The following is a 20,552-nucleotide window of genomic DNA, read 5'->3' as shown; positions in this document are numbered from 1 at the left end:
TTTACATGATTTCATAGTATTTTTAAATGTAGCTATCCTAACCAAATCAACCGTCCACAATGTTTTAAAGTATTTATAATGTAGCTAACCTAACCTAATTGACCATTAGTAGAGACCTACACAAAATTCGCGGGTTCAATGACCTCCAGGATAGACTCTACTACACTCTACACACTCGGGCAAATGCCAACTGTTCATTGGCTGCTGACTTGCGAGTCGTCTCGACCGAGTGTCTGTGATTCGACACTTCTATGAGTGAGGGTCTCTAATTGGCCCTCATTAATACAGATTAACAGTGAACCAGTGGTAGAAGCAGCGCTGAGGTATGATTATTTGAATTGCAGCATATCACGAAATGAATCTGCGAATTTCGCAGGTCTCTCCAACCATTAGTATCCTTTTATCAACACCGCCATATTTATTTACAATGAACAAGGAAAAAAACAAACCCCGAAGATGCACGATCGGGCGCGTTTGGCTCTCTCGTCTTGTGGAAAGAAGGCTTCCCTCGGCGTGTCGTGCACAGTGTTGAAACTCGGCAGCGGGAGTTGCTCGCACCGCGATTGTGTGGAGCTGGTTCAGGATGTTTGCGGGCTGACCGCAGGGCCGCAACTAGCCGGGGTGGGGGGGAAACAAGCGGGGCATACGCCCTGGGCGCCTAGCTGTGTGGGGGGCCGCCGAAATCGCCGGCTTGCGTTGTAATTCTCACTACAACAACTGGTAACTGGTAAAATGTTTTTTGCATGGAAGTTACAGTAGCACAGAAACTGTTACATGTAGGTATGGAAAATGCTTTTTTCCGTGTGAGGGCCCCCGGACACCCGCTTTTATTGGTGTGGTATGTGCAAAAATAGGCGCACGAATCCATTGATGCCCCGGTATGCCGGAGACCCTAGTTGCGGCCCTGGGCTGACGGGCAGGCGCGCGTGTGTGTGTGTGACCCCCGGCAGGAGGGGCGCGCGGCAGCAACGCTCGCCGGCGCTGCAGATGGTGGAGGAGAAGGCGCGCGTCGTGCTGTCCAAGGTGGAGTTCGCCACGCTGGCCTACTACCAGGAGGAGTACGCGACGGGCCAGATGACCGTCGAGGCCTTCCTCGCGGTTCTGCTGGAGCTGCTGCACACTCCGGAGAAGGTCAGTCGGTTGCTTCCGCGGCACTGAAACTATGTGCGCAGGCAGGGCCGCAACAACAGGGGGGAAGGCAAGGGTATTTTGCCAACACCCCCCCCCCCCTCCCCTTAAAATAGTGTACGGAAGTCTGTATGGCAGTTCGTAATTTTTGAAGTTAGAAATATGGAAATTGGTGTTTAGCTTTCTGTTCACACATAAAAGTCAGTTGTATCAGTTCTATTATGAAATTACATCCCTAAGGGAATGGAAAAAGGGTTAAAATCAGTTCTGTAATAGCATATCATAAGAAGTAGGTACGCCATAGACATGCAAACAGTGAGTGTGTGCCATTTCTCTATGTCCGCCACACTGTCACAGGCAGGGGCGCAACAACAAGGGGGGGGGGTGCAAGGGTATTTTGCCCCCCCCCCTCTGAAACCTTGAAGTGGGGGCAAACGGGGGCAGAGAAAGTGCTGTGTAATCAATTTTTAGATAATAAAACTGCTTAAATAGCACCATTTTCCACCTTGAAATACAAATTTTCCCCGGGGGAGGACCCCCGGACCCCCCGCTTCAATAGGGGGATTGATGATTCTTTATTAAAAAAAATATATATATTGCCCCCCCCCCCCTCTTTTGGAAATTTAGTTGTTGCGCCCTTGTGCCCAGGCTTTCACGGCCATCGTCTCGAGTAGCTTGGCTTCTGTTTGATACAGTTGTCATTGCCCATTTAGTACTACATTAGCACTAGAGAACTACAACACGACTACGGACATTAATTAATTAATTAAAATAAAGAGGTTCACCTCGTATGGGGCACTCTAGGATTTCAGAGTAGCCAGAGGAAAAAAATTGTCTGAAATTACTAAATTTGTATTCACTCTACTCACACTACACATAACATCCAACCACCAGATTTTATGATTCTACAAGAAATTTATTAATTATATTAATATATATTTTTTGTTTTGTTTCATAAACAATCATTTTTGTCGGCAATATTAATGTAGCAGACAACTGGTTTTTCGGGGGGGGGGGGGGCACTTGCCCCTGGTGGCCTCCCCCCCCCCCCTTGGATCCACCACTGGTCAGTCACAACCCTGACCAGTTTCTTCCGGAGCGCTGCAACTAACTCTGAGTTGATAATGTGCCCAGGCTTTCACGGCCATCGTCTCAAGTAGCTTGGCTTCTGTTTGATACAGTTGTCATTGCCCATTTAGTACTATATTGTTCACCACAGCACATTAGCACTAGAGAACTACAACACAACTACAGACATTAATTAATTAATTAAAATTAAGAGGTTCACCTCGTATGTGGCACTCTAGGATTTCAGAGTAGCCAGAGAAAAAAAATGTCTTAAATACACATGACATCCAACCACCAGATTTTATGATTATACAATAAATTCATTAATTATATTTTTTTTGTTTCAGAAACAATCTTTTTGTCGGCAATATTAATGTAGCAGACAAATGGTTTTTTTTTGGGGGGGGGGCACTTGCCCCTGGTGGCCCCCCCCCAACCCCCTTGGATCCGCCACTGGTTCAGTCACAACCCTGACCAGTTTCTTCCGGAGCGCTGCAACTAACTCTGAGTTGATAACGTGCGCAGGCTTTCGCGGCCATCGTCTCGAGTAGCTTGGCTTCTGTTTGATACAGTTGTCATTACTAGGGACCGGAAAAATTCGGTGGGTTCAATGACCTCCAGGATGAAATCCATGGTTCTGCGTACACTCGGTCAAATGTCACCCACTCATTGGCTGCTGTCTTGTGAGACGTCCCAACGTAAGCAGCCTGTGATTCGATAAAGCTTTGGTTGGGCGTTTCACATTGGCCCAGAGTCATCCAGGTGAATTGTGAGCCAATGGCAGAGGCAGCACTGGGGTATAACTATTTTGTATTTTAGCCTATCGCGAAATGAATTCGCGAATTTTTCCGGTCTCTAGTCATTACCCATTTAGTACTACATTGTTCACCACAGAACATTAGCACTAGAGAACTACAACCCAACTACAGACATTAATAAATTAATTAAAATTAATAGTACCACATAGAGTAGGTATAAAACCCCAAAGAATATTAAAAACCCAATAAAAAAAAATTTAAAAACACGAATGTGGGACTACATTGCTGGAACATCGTTAATTTGTCGTTAATTCACAGTTAACTTGGCTTCTGGGTTGTAGCCGTGTCCTTGGCGAATTATTCGCCGACGTTTCGACATTGCAGTCGACCATCATCAGGGAGCAGTAACCTACTGAGGTTCTTATACCAGTTATCCTGCTTTTGTATACTCTCGCCTGATGATGGTCGACTAAAATGTCGACCGAAACGTCGGTGAATTATTCGCCAAGGACACGGCTACGACCCAGAAACCATGCTAACTGTGAATTAACGACAACTTAATGATGTTCGAGTATTGTGGTCCCGCATTCGTGTTTTTTAAATTTTTTTATTGGGTTTCAGTATTGTTTGGGGTCATAGGCGTGCCTACAGGGGGTGCAGGTGGGCCATGGCCTCCCCCTAATGTAATCACTCAGATCGGCATTTTCTCTAATGCGTTCGTTAATATTCGTATATTCCTGGCACTGTGACACTCAAACTGTTGTTCAGTGTTGCAGTGTGCTAATTAACAATATTATTAAAAATTTTATCGTTCTGAAAATACAGCCGCGTTAGTTTATTTAAAACACGAGGTCCCTTAAAATGGCCAAGCAAAAAAAAAAAAATATTTTAAGAGGTTTGTTAAAGTTCTGTTGTCTGAATTGCTGTGTTTGCATTCACTAAAAAGAAGTTCATTTCAAGGTAGATCTGGACCAAGCTATTGGAAAATTCGAGGGGGGGGAAATGTTTAAGTACCCTTTAAACATTGTCTATGGAAAAAAACATATTTTTAAGATTGTTAAAATTATACGGATGTAAATATTAACTAGTAAACATATCTCGTTGATACTGCACAAAAATATAAACACGGCAATGGGTGAATGTATTTAAGTTATTTAACATTCTAAATTCAGCTTCTGATTTAAAAATTTAGCAGGGGCCCCCCCTAATTGAAATGTCTGGGCACGCCTATGTTTGGGGTTTTCTACCTACTGTAGTGGTCTGTGGGCCCCAAAACCTGGCTTAGTTCCCCGCAGCCCCACACGGATTCAGCCCACTATCACACGCGTGTTCAGCTAGCCCACGCCAGTTATAGCCTGCTGCTCACAGCCATAGAGCCCGGTGGCATGGCCATATCGTCATGCCTTGGTCTACAGTGAACCGTGTCTCTTGCACGTGGCACGCTCGGGTTCCTCACCGTGTGCTCACGGCGCAGCACTGACAGTAGCACCGGGAAGTGTCGTGGCAGCCTCGCTCCCTTGTCGGGTAGCATTCCTGACTACCCCCCTCAACTACTGGGCAACACCGCAGGACAACCCACTCGTAGCCCTCCGCAAGCTACTTCTTACGAAACCCGGCGGAAAGCTTTAGAAAATACATAGAACATTATTAGTAAACAAATTGGTGAATTTTTTTCGCACGAACACCCTGGTTTTGGAATTGAAGATTATTCCAGTAGATATCTGGCAATATGCACACGTTTGCAAACATGGCGTATACATTAAATTTGCTTTTTTTTTTCAACCTTTCTATTTTTGACTGCCATCGATGAAAACCGTAGTCGTGAAACAACATTGTGGCGTTTTCCGCAGTCGTATTCCATCCCACGGCCATTCCTCAGTCTGGAGAATGTTGGACTTTTGTGAGATGGAAGAGCAGCAGGAGGAGGGTTAACTGATAAAATGAGTGAGTTTGGTGGTAGCGTTGCGCTCCGTTGTCTCTCGCCGGCGCATCTCGCAGATTGTCCTGGGACCGCTAGGGCACTCACAGCACATCTCCCCCTTTCTCTTCTCTCTCTCTCTCTCTCTATCACATCGTCTCCCCAGGGCTGCGCTTCCCGCCGTCAGACATCGCCTGCTGTGTACCTCCTACCGGGACTCGCTCCCATCTTGATTTCAAGCACGAGACGTGACAAACAAAATCATTTAAGTTCTTTAAATGGTTCATGAAATTGGGGAATTTTGATTTAATAACAATTTCGTGGGCATACGCTATTGCAGCTTTGCACTGTTTGTCGTGGGGGGGGGGGGTGAAATTCATTAATTCAAAATAATAAATACAATTTTTTTAAAAACATAAACCCATAGAAAACAAAGCCTTAAATCAGGCTGATGACCGGATCACGAGTAATCTGGGTAGCTGAGGAGGTCCCAGGTTGAGAGTAACAGAGATTTGGATAGACGCCAGTCGTTGTCTGGAGGAGGGGATTCATCATAGCTCTATAGCTGCTATAGCAGTTAGCTGAATGGGTAGGTTGGCTCGAAGGGAAAGGGGGGTGGGGTACTGAAGCTGGAATGGGTTGCCTCGAGCCCTCAGTATAGCCTCATCCTCCACCGCCTCCAAATCGCGATGAAATGACCAGGGGTGGCAAGTCTTGCATGCAGAAGCAGAACACCGTAGGCGACTTCCTGTTCCTTTAACCGGCGAGTTGTCACCCACCTTCGGTTGCCCCACACGATTCGGGCAGTCATGTTGGACACGCCCTCTTTCTCGACACGCGACCTCTTATTCTCGGACCAGTCGATTCTTCTCTTGTTTTCGATCGCTGCATTACAGCATTGTCATTCTCCCTTAGATCTCCTACCACGATTCAGACACTCGCGCCGGATGTGTCCCAGTTATTTGCAGACGAAGCACCACTGTCGTCCCCTTGTTCTCCGAAACTGCGATCCATTCCAACAGCTCCTCAGTGTTCCGATTATAATCTCTTAGTATTTGAGCGGCAATTCTCTTGATGATAAGGTTTTATCACAGCCTGTCTCACTCTGACACTCGTGTTTCTTGGGGCAATGCAGGCGCCTTCAACTTCCAGGGCGTGAACAAGAGCATCGCGGATAATTTTGTGGCGGGCCAAATGAAGAGTTTGTTGAACCTCCGCATTTCGGAACCCGTCTATGAAAGCATTGGTGGCTAGCTGCTGGCGTAACTTTGTTAATGCTTCTGGGTAGGCGAGGTGCACGAGTCGCTCGATGTCGGCTTAGAACTCTTGGAGTGTTTCTGAAGATCTCTGTTGACGACGTCTTCAGGGCTGTTCTGTGCATCTCGCCCATGTGTCGGTCACCATACTTCTACTGAAGGGCCTCTACTAATAATCCATAGTCTTTCTGGTTTGCAACTGTTATGGTCTGCAGCAGCCTTAGTGGAGATCCTCTCAGAGCCAAGACGAGTGTCGTAGCCTTTTCTTCCTCGTCCCGACCATTCACTTCAGCAGCTGCCTCAAACTGTCGCCTGTAGACAGCCCACGACGATTGGCTCTAAAGGTGGGTGGCTTGAATTTTGGGTGACCAGTTACATCTTCCACCTTCACGTCTCCGGAGTAACTACTCCGTTTATTGGAAGAAGATGTAGCTTCCTTGAGCATTTGACGGTACTCTTCAGTTACCGCTGCTGCTACTCGCTGTCCGGTGATATGCTCGAGTTGAGATAGTTGTTGCGCCGTCACTTCTCCATGTTCTGCTAGGTGTTGCTCCAAACACTGCACTTTCCCTTCCAACTGAATACTGGTTTCATCCGTTTTCTTCTTTAATTCTTCTCGAGCAGCCAAGAGTTCATTACGCATATCTTGCTGAACCCTCTTCATCTCCTCTTGGTTTTTTGACGTGACAACGTCTAATAAATCTATGAACGCCGGCTGCACGCACGAAAAAGTGTCCCGTTACGCACATTGTTCCGTTACGCTGTGTCCCGTTACGCTCATTGTACGCTTGCGCCGCATCTATCTCTCTTCCACTCGACTGTTTATAAAGTGAAGTGAAAAGTTAATGTGGTTTTCATTGCTTATTACAACAACAATTTCGGCAATAAAGGTTAATTATTCTTGCATTTTAAAAATCTGATCACTAGTATAATTTCAAATATTTATTTTTTATTATTAAAATTAAAATGATTCAATTTTATTCATAAAGTATGCGATCATCATTTCATCAGTGTTTTGTTATGACGTTTTCACGTTAAACTATCGTCCGTAAACCGACTTTAGCAGACAACCAAATTTTTTTTTTTTTTTTTTTTTCGTGTCTTCGATCTCGGTATTCATGGCATTCTTCCATCTCTTCTTGGAAATTCTTCATTTCGCTCTTCAACTATTTTAGGCTTCTATCAATTTCATTCTTAATATCTTCTTCTAAAGCTTTCGGAACACTTCACTTCGTGTACGGGAGGCGCGGACGTGAGTTGATGGAAGCGTTGCGTTCCCGTGCCTCGAATGATGTACGAGCGGGCGCGAGTCTATGCGCCTTGCGTACCCTCGCGTCCCATTGCGTGCCCGGCTGGGAACGGGAGGCGGTGGACCAGCCAGTGCACTCTCGCCGCGAGGAACGTGGTCGCCGTGGAGACAATGGACCCCCACGGCCCGCCGAGCAGTAATGGGGTTTCGCGCCGCCGCCGCTACGTGCCTGCTGCACTGTTCATGCGGTCTTCATCGCGTTAACAGCGCGGCGGTCGATACCGCGTGCAGTCGCGGCCGGGGTTGTTACCGCCAGGGGCGTAGCCAGGGGGTGTTTTAGGGGTTCAAACCCCCCCCCCTCTTAGCACCAAATCTTTAATTAATTTCTTATTCATCACTCAAACAAATTTCATATTAAAATTAATAAAAATTTTACCATTACAACATTTAAATTTAAGTACCGAAAACTGCTAAAATAGCACTATTTTACACCTTAAAATCCAAATTTTTCCCGGGGGAGGACCCCCGGACCCCCCGCTTTAATAGGGGGGGGGGCGCATGCTTCTTAACACCCCCCCATACACAAATCCTGGCTACGCCATTGGTTACCGTCATCGTACCTCAGCCGTTATTATGGCGTCTTTACCATTGTTACGGTAAAAAATTACTATCATACATGTACCAACATCCGGTCTTTTACTCTATTATTTGCAACCCGTCGGAGAGTAAGGAATTATTGACCGTAAATGGCATGCTGTCACGTAGTTGAAGTCACTTTCTTCCTACAATCGCCCAATTTCAAACTCTCGAAATACAGCGGAAATGATGCTCGACCACGCAAGTTAAAACAGTCACTACTATAAAATATATATATATATATGTTGACGATACTTTCGGTACTCGCCAAATGATGTGTTCTCATGTTGTTCGTGTTGCAAATAAAATTATCGTACGAAACTCGGACACGAAGTTTGACTTAGAATTCTTTGAGATAATGCCGAGCGTGATAAATTAACTGATAAATAAATTAGTCGCTTTTTAATCACCAAACTTTCTTGGTGCGCATCTTAAGCATAATTTCTGCGGCTGCCCGCTATAATTCGCTGTCCGAATAGTAAACGTAGCTTGCAGATAGCAGTTAGCAGCACGAAACAACAGGACATTTTAAAACTATTAGAAACGGTTCCGATAAAACCCCGGTTTTGGACCTGATTTGTGACCGGGAGTTTTATTAAAATACTGTCCATCTTTTCAAATTCACCCAACAGTTAATAAAGTAAAGTTTCCGCACACGTTAAAAGTTATACGTCAATATTGCAATACTTAAACCAAAACCTCAAACATTTTAAAACACATGTTATAACACTAAATATATCTTTGTTTATTTGTTTCAGACTAAAAACTGAAATGAGTCTGTAAATACTACCTTCAAACAAACCTTAACATTATTTAGCTGATTCAACATATAATATTATTAAAAAGAGTTTTAAAAAAATTGGTTGTCTGTAAAGTCGGTTTACGGACAATAGTTTAACATGACAACGTCTTAACAAAACATTGATGAAATGATTGCATACTTTTATGAATAAAATTGAATAATTTTTTTTAATAATAAAAGAATAAATACTTAAAATTATACTAGTAATCAGATAATTAAAATGCAAGAATAATGAACCTTTATTGCCGAAATTTTTGTTGTAATAAGCAATGAAAACCACATTAACTTTTCACTTCACTTTATAAACAGTCGACGAAACAGTTCACGTGTAGATGTAAGTTGTGTGCTGCCGCTGTCTTTCTTCTCCTCGGACGCATAGGCCAATCGAGTGGAAGAGAGATAGATGCGGCGCAAGCGTACAATGAGCGTAACGGGACACAGCGTAACGGGACAATGAGCGTAACGGGACACAGCGTAACGGGACAATGAGCGTAATGGGACACTTTTTCGTGCGTGCAGCCGGCGTTCATCGATTTATTAGACGTTGTCGCGTCAAAAATGTTCCATTGACAAGATTGTAAACAAACCCCTTGAGATTACCAAGCTACTGTGCTACTAAGCCACATGGGAATTTTTAAGAAGTACTTGTATTATAATTTTTGTAATGCCAGTTTTATTAGGTATTTTAAAACTTGTGATCACTTTTTATATGACTATTTTAGTTTCCCAAATATATCCCCGGGTAGTTTCACTATCACAAAAGTTTCATTTGGCACACCCATACGTTTTGTACCGTGCCCTATTGTGACTATATATACTATGTGACTATGTGACTATATACTTGTTTATTTTGTTACACGTGTGTCCGCCATCTTTCTGACACATTTCCGTTTCCCTATTTCCTTTCCATTTTCACGAAATTACTCACACAAAATGCCGTTCACCGAGAGCTAGGATGCATACAAATCAAAAACAGTCCTTTAAAACGGTTTCCACAGTACGCACACTACACTTTGTATAAATGTTTTTGGGAGTCCTTCAAAAATGGTGCATATCATCAGCTGGAAATAAAGCGGCTTCGCACAGAATCCGTGTGGTTATGTAGGAATGACCATCTAAAACGGTAATTTTTTTTAAAATAGGCCTATTGTCTTTATTTCAAGTTTGTTCATGCTGTTGTTAGAAGCGGTTTTCGATGGTATAGCTTTATTATGGGTTTACTGCTTTATTACATGAAAATTTTATTTTATACAAGTGAGTAAACTGTTTAAAGATTTTTTTAACAACGTAGCGTCCCTGATTGTACAAACCTCGCTGTGTCTTCATCTGTAGCGACCAGAAGTGAAAAATTTCGAACCGGTCGGGAATAAAACACAGGTCCTATAACTCAGCATCCAGTAGCTCAAACTGTTTTTGTTCGACTTTTTATTAACAGTTCCACAGTTTGGACGTGAATTATATGTACGTGTGATATTTCGTACGGGGAGGGGGGGGGGGTTTATGACAGAATTTTGGCGACACGAAAATAGGATACTTTGATACGCCCTCTAACTACGCTACGGAGGTCGGAATACTGATACAACAGGCAGTGCGTATTGTCTCCTAATGAGACAATTTATATTGAAATCATCAGTGTAGTTGAAAAAAATATATATTCAACTGTTAAGCAACTAAGTTTGCTGCCAGAAGTGATTAAAATAAATTCATGACTAATTTTATATGGTTTTAATCTTCAGTTGTAAATTTAATTAGTGTTTTTTTTCTAGCAACAAAACAATGGCAATAAAAATTTAACACTTAAAATTTATTTTTGTATCTGTTTAAATTATATATTTTTATTACTGCGTGTATCATGCAACTTTCCAGATTACTTAGTTTAATTTGCGCATTGACAAGTTCATAATTTTTGTTATCACGAGCCATTTAATTTTTTTATAAAATAGTTAAAAAGGAGAAGTATCCAAAATTATTTTGTTGCAGTGATTTTAAAGGAATTAAATATTAATATAACTTTGTAATACCTAGCTTATTTTTTTGTAAATGTTTTTACAAGACTGAGAAGTGTTTATTTGGTGAATTGATATTTAAATTCGGACATGAACAAAGAGTATAGAGTCATCTGGTATACTGTTTTGACATGACAACGTCTAATAAATCGATGGACGCTGGCTGCACGCACGAAAAAGTGTCCCGTTACGCACTTTGTCCCGTTACGCGGTGTCCCGTTACGTTGTGTCCCGTTACGCTCATTCTACGCTTGCGCCGCATCTATCTCTCTTCCACTCGATTGCAACAACCATCGATTTGACTTTTTTGAGGCACATTAAACTTGAAACACTCCCTTCCGTCAATGTTTGTTATGACGTTGTCACGTTAAACTATCGTCCGTAAACCGACTTTACAGACAACCAATTTTTTTTTATATAGCCCTTCGGAGATTTAAAAAAAAACAGCCCTCGTATTATTGATTCAATTAAAATTAATAGCAAGAAAAAAAATAATTACGAATACAAAATAATTTAGGTAAATATTCTCGTAGATGTTCGTGCGTCGTAGGAGCCCACTTGCCTACTGGCGGAAGGTAAGTCGATCACACAGTCGTCTTATCGATTGTATTTCTCGGCGACTCCAGGAATCCGACCCCATTATTTTAGTATAGGTCCTGGAATACACTTCCCGGAAGTTGCGGCTATCGCCTTTCCTTTTCTTTTCTATTATTTCTGACCTCATTCCAGCGGAGTCGTTTGTCACGCGGTATTGGAGGGCCCGTTGCCTTTTCTGAACACACATTACGTTGAGGAGAATTATGTGTAATATAACCCTCTAGTGGCTCTTACCTCACGTACGACGCAGAACTTTCGATGTATTTAATTCATACAATGAAATTTTTTTGTTTGAGTAACCAAAAGTTATGTCTGTGATTTTTGTATGCATTTATTTTAAAGATCACGAAATGAGTATGGGTAAACTCGTTGAGATCATGGAAAAGACAATCTAAAATTACATTTCAAATAAACCAACCCAAAATAAATTTTTTTGTTGAAACACAAAAAACGATAATTTTTGCACCTTTTTAAAATGTATTTAAAGAGTTTAAAATTTAGTACATACGAAAATTGTGAATTCAACATGTAATAGTAATTTTTTCCTTCGATTTTAACTGGGAACAGTTCCAGTTTTGGAGTCTCATATTAGTCGGAATACTTTATAAATGTGGACTGATTAACAGTTTGTTCCACCGATTGCAATTAAAGAATGGTGGTGTGTTCATAAATTTTAAACTTTGATTTCGCGAAGTTTTGTTGGGGCCTGCGGTAGTTGAATCAGCTGGACCACCGTGGAGTAGTTGGATGCGTGCCGGATGTTTTTGAGAAGGGCTTTTAATGAGACTCGAAACCTTGTTACGGCCAGTAAAAACTGTCAAAATGAAATGTAACCATGTTAAATCGTACTATGAATGTGAACAAGTGAGAAATCATTGTACGCTCTATATGCCCAAGGCAGAAATTATGGTACGCCAACCTGGTTGCTCACACCGGAATCCAGTTTCATCTGCTGTCGACGGCCATGTTTTATGACGTTTTGTACGCCTTTTTGATTACAATATCCGCTGACAGACACCGCTAGCATCGACTGCAGTTGTCGGTGTTGATGGATGACTTCACTGATGATTACAGGTTCCGCTGCATTAAAAGTAACCAATAATTTTATGAATTTTAAAAAAAAGGGGAGAAAGTTAGACCACATGCTTCCCATCAAAGCGATCAGAGTTAGATTCCTGACGGGGATGAAATCCGGACTTTTTCACAATCGGGAAATGTGGTGAACGATTCTGTGACCCTGTGTGCTAAATATTAATTTGTGCATTCTAAATGTATCTAGTCAAAAGTTGGTGAGTGGTATGAATGTGACTAAATGACTAGACATGTAATAATTTTTATACATAAATTTCCGGTAGTCTAGTGTTTAGCGTCTTTACTACTTAACCCAAGGTTCTTCCTATTTTTTTTTACTTTAAAATAAATTATACCGATAAGGGCGATTCTATCAAAAGCATTAAATGGAACATTTGACCTAATGTTCAACACTAGTGCCTCTTGGATGCCTGCAACAGTAATTTGATCTAGCTCATAATGCATAAATTAAATATAATGCATAAAATAAGTTTAATAATAAATGTTTAAAACATAAACTATATAGTCCAAGATGGCTAATAAATCGGTTATAGCATGAAAAAATTCTAAATATGAAACTACAGGTCTCGTTACTTGTGGTGAAATACAATATGGTAGCATAGTAATGGAATGATAGAGCATGAGAAAAAATAGAATCCAAGATTGCGGCAAAAGTAATGTGACAATCCTTAATCCGAAGCCAAAAGCCACATGGCTCATCAGTAATAATGTAATCCAAGATGACAGTCGGAAATAACATAATCCAAGATGGTGACCAGAAATGATGTTATCTAAGATGGCGGTCGGAAATGACAATACAAAATGGCTACAAAATAAGTGGAATGATAGAGCATGAGGAAATTGAATCCAAGATTGCGACAGTGATGTGAAAATTCTAAATCCGAAGCCTAAAGCCATACGGCTCATTATTAATGATGTAATCCGAGGTGGCGGTCGCAAACCAAAAACTCGTGATGGCATCCGGAAATGAATTTAATCCAGGATGGCGGCTGGAAATGACCTCAGCGGTTTAGGGTGGCTTGCTGTTAGGATTGTTAGGTCGCTTTTAGGAATTTTCAAGCCGATAACATTTTTGGGGACTAAAACGGGATATTTTATCTCAAAACGAGCTATTTATCTCAAAATAGGATAGAGGGGAATTTTTTTGTTTCAACCGAGACAAAAAATGGTGACAGTTAAAAACCAGTCTTAAAAGTTGCCTAGCTCAGGGTTCATACACGTCCTGGAAAACCTGGAATACCTGGAATTTCAAAAAACTGTTTCCAGTACTGGAAATGTCCTGGAATTCGCAAATAACTGTAAATTGTCCTGGAAATTTTATCGGTATCCTTGAAATTACTTGATTAAATAACTTAAGTTTCCTTTAACTGAAGTAAATTCTCCGTCCGTGCAGCATGTATTGTAAACAAACATAAATTCATAGATAACATGTCGTGATGTATACGTTCATCTATAAATTAAAAAGGCGTAATACACGAACTTGCACTTTTAAGTTGTTTTTTTTTTTCATTTTGGTGTTTTCACCAATGTTATTTTTTTTTTTTTGTGGATTCCCAAAGTTAATGATCAAACTTAATATGAACATTATATATTAATACAGAGATACTAGTAAAAACATTTTAAAGCCATTAAAATGAGGAAATTATTATTTACTTATAGTCAAATATGTACATAATTCTAACTTTTATATTAATTTGTCAGTAATACTCTTAGCAAAATAATCACTGTTTCCTTCTTGTCACAAATCATAAAAATATATTTACAGCTGCAAAGCTTTCAAGTTGATATTTTCCTTTGGGTGGAGGATGTTGTTGTTTCAGAACGGGCTATTGGTATTTGGCCACAAGTTACAGCATTTGTCGATTCTTACAAAGGTAAACCCAAATCTTCTCTGTGTACCAAGTCTTCTCAGACTGTTCAGAAGGCTACTAAAGATCCACTGATGGTTGCCAAATTGTCTTTCTTTTCCTTTATTGGAAGTCAGATACAACCATACCTCAAGTGCTACCAGAGTGATTCTCCCATGGTTCCTTTCCAAGCTTCCGACACAATAGAATTGTTGTATGGACTAATGTCATTATTCATAAAGAAGGAAATTTTGGATAAGGCAAACAATGGTGTAGATTTGTTGCACTTGATCCTAATAGCCAGGATAACACAGTGTTTACGAAGAGTATCGAAACTGGTTTTGCAACAAGAAAACAACTGATTATGTGTGTTACACAAAAGAAAGTCACAGACAATGATGTTTTTGTGTTCAAATCTGAATGTCTACAGTTATTGAAAGTATTGGTTAAAAGAATTCAAGATAAAAATCCATTGAAATATCCTGTAGTGAGATTTTCCAGGTGTCTTGACCCTAGAAATCTACTATGCAATGAAACTGAAACCACTGAAACAATTAAAAAGTTGCTTCAGCAGATTAAAAATAGAAAACTGATCAGTACAGGTGTGTGTGATGCAACTTTACTACAGATCAAGTTGTTCCTCACAGTTTACAAACTTTGATAGAAATACTCAAAGGTTAGATTCTTTTTTTTTTGTAAATATTTCATGGACAACAAACAGTATGCAGATTTGTAGAAAGTATTTAAACTTATTTTGACTCGGTCTCATGGCCAAGCATCTGTAGAATGTGGTTTCTCTGTCAACAGAGAAATGCTTGTTGAAAATTTAACACAAAAAACTCTAGTAGCAATGAGGATTGTGAACGATGAATTTAAAGATAAAAAAGTAAGTGATGTTATTTTCAGTAAAGAACTGTTGGCAAATGCTAGATCATCAAGAATGCGCTATGAGCACTTCTTGGATAAACAGAAGAAACAGACATCTAGGGAAGAAAATAGTAGAAAGAGGTCACACATGTTAGAAACTGTCCAAGAACTGAATAAGAAGAAGCTGCAGATTGAGAAATCAATTGATTCAATGAATAAAGAAGCTGATTCAATGGCATTACTTGCTGAGAAAAGAAATGATTTCACTCTTCTTTCAAAACATACAGGAAAAAATCACGTGAATCGGCAGCCGAAGTCGCAAAGTTAAGTGAAGAGATTGAAAAACTGTCTAAAAACTGTTAAAAAAAAAGGTAATAATTGTTTTGTTGTAGTTTAGAATCCTGTAAAAATATTGAAAAACAGCATTTTTATTATTATTAGTGTTTATATTTAAATTAAGTGCTTTCGTTTTTATCGATTACAACATAGTATCAAATAACAATTGTTATGTTTGAAAATCTGTGAAATGTCCTGTGAATGTCCTGGAATTGTACTTGAATTTTTTTTTTCAATTTGTGTATGAACCCTGTAGCTACAACCAGCCTATAAAGTGTTACCTATTACGGGCGTAGCGTCCCCGCACTCCAAGACCTGTATATTTAGCGGGATTTTTTTTGTCACAGGTTAGATTGCAAACAAATATAGGTACGTTAGCATTACGTTGAGCATAGATTCAAACGTTTTGCGCCACTCCCCTTCTACGACTGTGGGGCCAGTCAACTATCAGCTAGCAGTAGAGAGAGGAAAGATACTGGACTAGGAAAGCAAATGTTGCTAAGAGCATCCACCAAATGAAATCATCGTAATATCCGGAAGAGGATGCTACAAAGAAAAAGAAAAATAATTTGTACTTTTACAAAAGATATCTTTGGAAACCAATTTCTAAGAAATAGTTTGTTTTACTAAAAGAATATATGGAATAGGTATTTGGAAATAACACTGAGTATTTCTAACGATAATTAGAGCATATTATTTAATATTTAATGGATGTTTCATAAAAACAAAACTTTTTAAAAACATGTATAAGGTAAATGTATATTCAATAGTGGGACTTTATTTAGATTGTTAGGGTACGCAGTTGGTACTGGGAAGGTATTCAGGGAACGGTGCTGCAAGTGTGCGAGTGCAGAGTTTGCGAGTGCAGAGTGATGCTGTGCTGCAGTATACGCTGCTGACGGAGATCCGCGAGCTGGTGGCGCCCGAGGACCGAGCGCGCTTCGACGAGCTGGTGTACCGGCGCGAGGCCGAGGGCCAGCGCTGCCGGGAGCTGCGAGACCTTCTGGGGCAGCGCGAGCAGGAGCGTCACCAGCACCCGGCGCCCCGGGTACAGCACCCTCCCTGCCTACCTGCCGCCCTGCCTCCCTGCCTCCCTCACTCCCTGCCCCCCTGCCCCCTGCCACCCTGCCACCCTGCATCCCTGCCGCCCTGCCTCCCTGCCTCCCTGCCAACCTGCCTCCCTGCCTCCCTGCCTCCCTGCCTCCCTGCCTCCCTCACTCCCTGCCTACCTGCCGCCCTGCCTCCCTGCCTCCCTCACTCCCTGCCCCCCTGCCACCCTGCCTCCCTGCCGCCCTGCCTCCCTGCCTCCCTGCCTCTCTGCCTCCCTGTCACCCTGCCTCCCTGCCTCCCTGCCTCCCTCACTCCCTGCCTACCTGCCGCCCTGCCTCCCTGCCTCCCTCACTCCCTGCCCCCCTGCCACCCTGCCTCTCTGCCTCCCTGCCGCCCTGCCTCCCTGCCTCCCTGCCTCCCTGCCTCCCTGCCACCCTGCCTCCCTGCCGCCCTGCCACCCTGCCTCCCTGCCGCCCTGCCTCCCTGCCTCCCTGCCTCTCTGCCTCCCTGCCACCCTGCCTCCCTGCCACCCTGCCTCCCTGCCACCCTGCCTCTCTGCCTCCCTGCCGCCCTGCCTCCCTGCCTCCCTGCCGCCCTGCCTCCCTGCCTCCCTGCCGCCCTGCCTCCCTGCCTCCCTGCCTCCCTGCCTCCCTGCCTCTCTGCCTCCCTGCCGCCCTGCCTCCCTGCCTCCCTGCCTCCCTGCCTTTCTGCCTCCCTGTCGCCCTGCCTCCCTGCCGCCCTGCCTCCCTGCCGCCCTGCCTCCCTGCCTCCCTGCCTCCCTGCCTCCCTGCCTCCCTGCCGCCCTGCCTCCCTGCCTCCCTGCCGCCCTGCCTCCCTGCCTCCCTGCCGCCCTGCCTCCCTGCCTCCCTGCCTCCCTGCCTCTCTGCCTCCCTGCCACCCTGCCTCCCTGCCTCCCTCACTCCCTGCCCCCCTGCCCCCTGCCTCCCTGCCACCCTGCCTCCCTGCCGCCCTGCCTCCCTGCCTCCCTGCCTCTCTGCCTCCCTGCCACCCTGCCTCCCTGCCTCTCTGCCTCCCTGCCTACCTGCCGCCCTGCCTCCCTGTCTCCCTCACTCCCTGCCCCCCTGCCCCCTGCCTCCCTGCCACCCTGCCTCCCTGCCGCCCTGCCTCCCTGCCTCCCTGCCGCCCTGCCTCCCTGCCTCCCTGCCTCCCTCCCTGCCTCCCTTCCTCCCTGCCTCTCTGCCTCCCTGCCACCCTGCCTCCCTGCCTCCCTGCCTCCCTGCCTCTCTGCCTCCCTGCCACCCTGCCTCCCTGCCTCCCTGCCTCCCTGCCTCCCTGCCTCCCTGCCTCCCTGCCTCCCTGCATTCCTGCCTCCCTGCCTCCCTGCCTCCCTGCCTCCCTTCCTCCCTACCTCTCTGCCTCCCTGCCACCCTGCCTCCCTGCCTCCCTGCCTCCCTGCCTCCCTGCCTCCCTGCCTCCCTGCCTCCCTGCCTCCCTGCCTCTCTGCCTCCCTGCCACCCTGCCTCCCTGCCTCCCTGCCTCCCTGCCTCCCTGCCTCCCTGCCTTTCTGCCTCCCTGCCACCCTGCCTCCCTGCCTCCCTGCCTCCCTGCATTCCTGCCTCCCTGCCTCCCTTCCTCCCTGCCTCCCTGCCTCCCTGCCTCCCTGCCTCTCTGCCTCCCTGCCTCTCTGCCTCTCTGCCTCCCTGCCTCCCTGTTTCCTGCCTCCCTGCCTCCCTGTTTCCCTGTTTCCCTGCCTCCCTGCCTCCCTGCCTCCCTGCCTCCCTTTGCCGCCGCTTTATTTTGAATATTTTTTTAATATGTAGAAATTTTGTTCAAAATTGTATTTCTGTTTTTCTGCTCATATATAATCACGACTCTTGAGATCTAGTCGCAAATTCGTTGCACTATTTAAAGAATCTAATGCGAGTGCTAGCAGGCTTTCACGGCCATTGTCTGTAGTAGCTTGGATTCTGGGTTGTAGCCGTGTCCTCGGCCGATAATTCACCGACGTTTCGGTCGAAATTGCAGTCGCCATCATCAAGGAGCAGTTACCTACTGAGATTCTTACCAGTTATCCTGCCTTTATATACTCTCGTCTGAAGCACCTTCCCCTCAGGCGAGAGTATATAAAGACAGGAGAACTGGTATGTACCTCAGTAGGTAACTGCTCCCTGATGATGGCGACTAAAATGTCGACCGAAACGTCGGTGAATTATCGGCCAAGGACACGGCTACAACCCAGAAGCCAACTAACTTTAATATAATACGAGATTTGAAATGAAAAAAATAAGTTAATTCACCCACCACTAATAAAAATCTTTTCTTGAAGAAACAATTATAAAAATTAAATATTTTGGGTGTTATTTATTTATTAACATATCGATAGTTAGATACACTATTTAACCTTATGCCGTTAGTTAGAAGGTGATTTAACGTGAATGTTAACTTTTTTTTCCATGACCAGAGGAAAGGAGGCATACAGGGTCCGGAGAGTAACCACGCTCTCCTCATGTCCAATCTCCACGACCTCCCCGGGCCGGTAAGTACCCTCTCCATCTTGCCGACTAATCATAGGCATTTCTCTCTATCTTTCTCTCTTTCTCTTTTTTCTCTTTTCTTTCTCTCTCTCTCTTTTTCTCTCAATCTCTCTTCGCGCCTCACCGAACACACAGCTGGCACTTGATCACTGCACACCGTCTTGCCACCGAGCTTTCGATGTTGCCCGCTGCTCACTCTGCGCGCTGCGATCGCCGGTAGGCGCGGGTAACGTCACGTGAGTGTACGTCGTCGGACTGGTAACTACACCTCCCCCCCCCCCCCCCCCCCACTGAAACAACCCGACCAACCAACGACTTAGGTCCTCTTAGCAATGTAGCACGTAGTTTTGCACTAGACGTTAAGTGTGAGTGTGGTAGTGTTTAGAGCCTGCGAGGATAATCTGTGCGGACATCAGCCGCTTGCTTGCTTGGCTTCGATGTACTGTACGCGTGTAATTCATGAATACAGCTACGAAATATCTGAAGGTTCGTTTGTAAACACTTGAGTTTTCACTCCCCTCCACAGATTGTTCTCGCAGATCACTAATTAGCTCTATGTAAGCTATCTAACTCCATAACATCAACATAAACAATTCATATTTACGATAAATAAACAATTTCTATTTAATCCATAAACTCTGGAGAAGAGAATTGATTTAAAGATGAATATGGCCTTTCTTATTTCAAATTCAAGCTTAAAATATATTTACATAAATAATGAGCAATAAATTGATGTTTTAATACTTTTAACGTAATAGCCGATGGCTAATTATAAACATTCACGATAATATTTGTGAATAATAGAATGATTTTTTTAAAACTGTGACCATCTCACCCCTCAGATTATAATCAAACAAATAAATCTAATTCTTAGCATAGATTGGCAAATTTGTTTGTTCGCCACTGCAGGAAATGTTTGAAAAATTATTTCAAATCGATAGTGTTTGTATGCTTGTCCATGCATTATCATAGGCCCTTGAGGCCGTAGGCCCTTTGAGCTGGGTGATATCACGGACGACTTTGTCTAAAATATTTCTCAATATCATCAAAAATTTTAAATTTTAATTTTATTTAAAGCGTCTGCATTACTTTATTTAGTGTTTTTTTTTCCTTCGGGAATCAATCTAAGGAATGTGCAATAATTGGTAAAAAAAAATTTTGAACATCGAACAATTGCAGTTTACCCACAAGTGTCAAATGATTTGATTACTACGTAAGTACCATATTTTTGATTAACTAAATATTTTATGTTTGAATTCTGTGAACATAAATCCTTCAAACTGAAGATTGACTTAAAAATAATCGGTTTTACCTAATATTAATCGGACTCTTTTCGAAAGTATCAAAGAAGTACACAACTGTTTTGATTTTCATACACATGACGTATTTTTTGGACTGTAAAATCGAAGCATGATGTTATCTCGGTTCAGCGTGAGAACCATACAAA

The 20,552-nt window shown here is 43.3% G+C and overlaps 1 protein-coding gene across 1 annotated transcript in view; it reads left to right on the top strand.

The window, feature by feature from the left end:
- The window catches only part of LOC134537288 (whirlin-like), a 205,320-nt gene that overhangs the window by 139,971 nt on the left and 44,797 nt on the right, over window positions 1-20,552 (top strand). The window contains exons 6-7 of the mRNA XM_063377563.1: window positions 954-1,131; window positions 16,447-16,608. Of these exons, the coding sequence (XP_063233633.1) occupies window positions 954-1,131; window positions 16,447-16,608 (340 nt within the window). The remainder of the gene's footprint in view (window positions 1-953; window positions 1,132-16,446; window positions 16,609-20,552) is intronic.

Source organism: Bacillus rossius, chromosome 12 (genome assembly GCF_032445375.1).
Source record: "Bacillus rossius redtenbacheri isolate Brsri chromosome 12, Brsri_v3, whole genome shotgun sequence".
Classification (NCBI taxonomy): domain Eukaryota; kingdom Metazoa; phylum Arthropoda; class Insecta; order Phasmatodea; family Bacillidae; genus Bacillus; species Bacillus rossius.
Note: the sequence above shows the minus strand (reverse complement) of the source record. Positions and strands in the feature narration are given on the sequence as shown.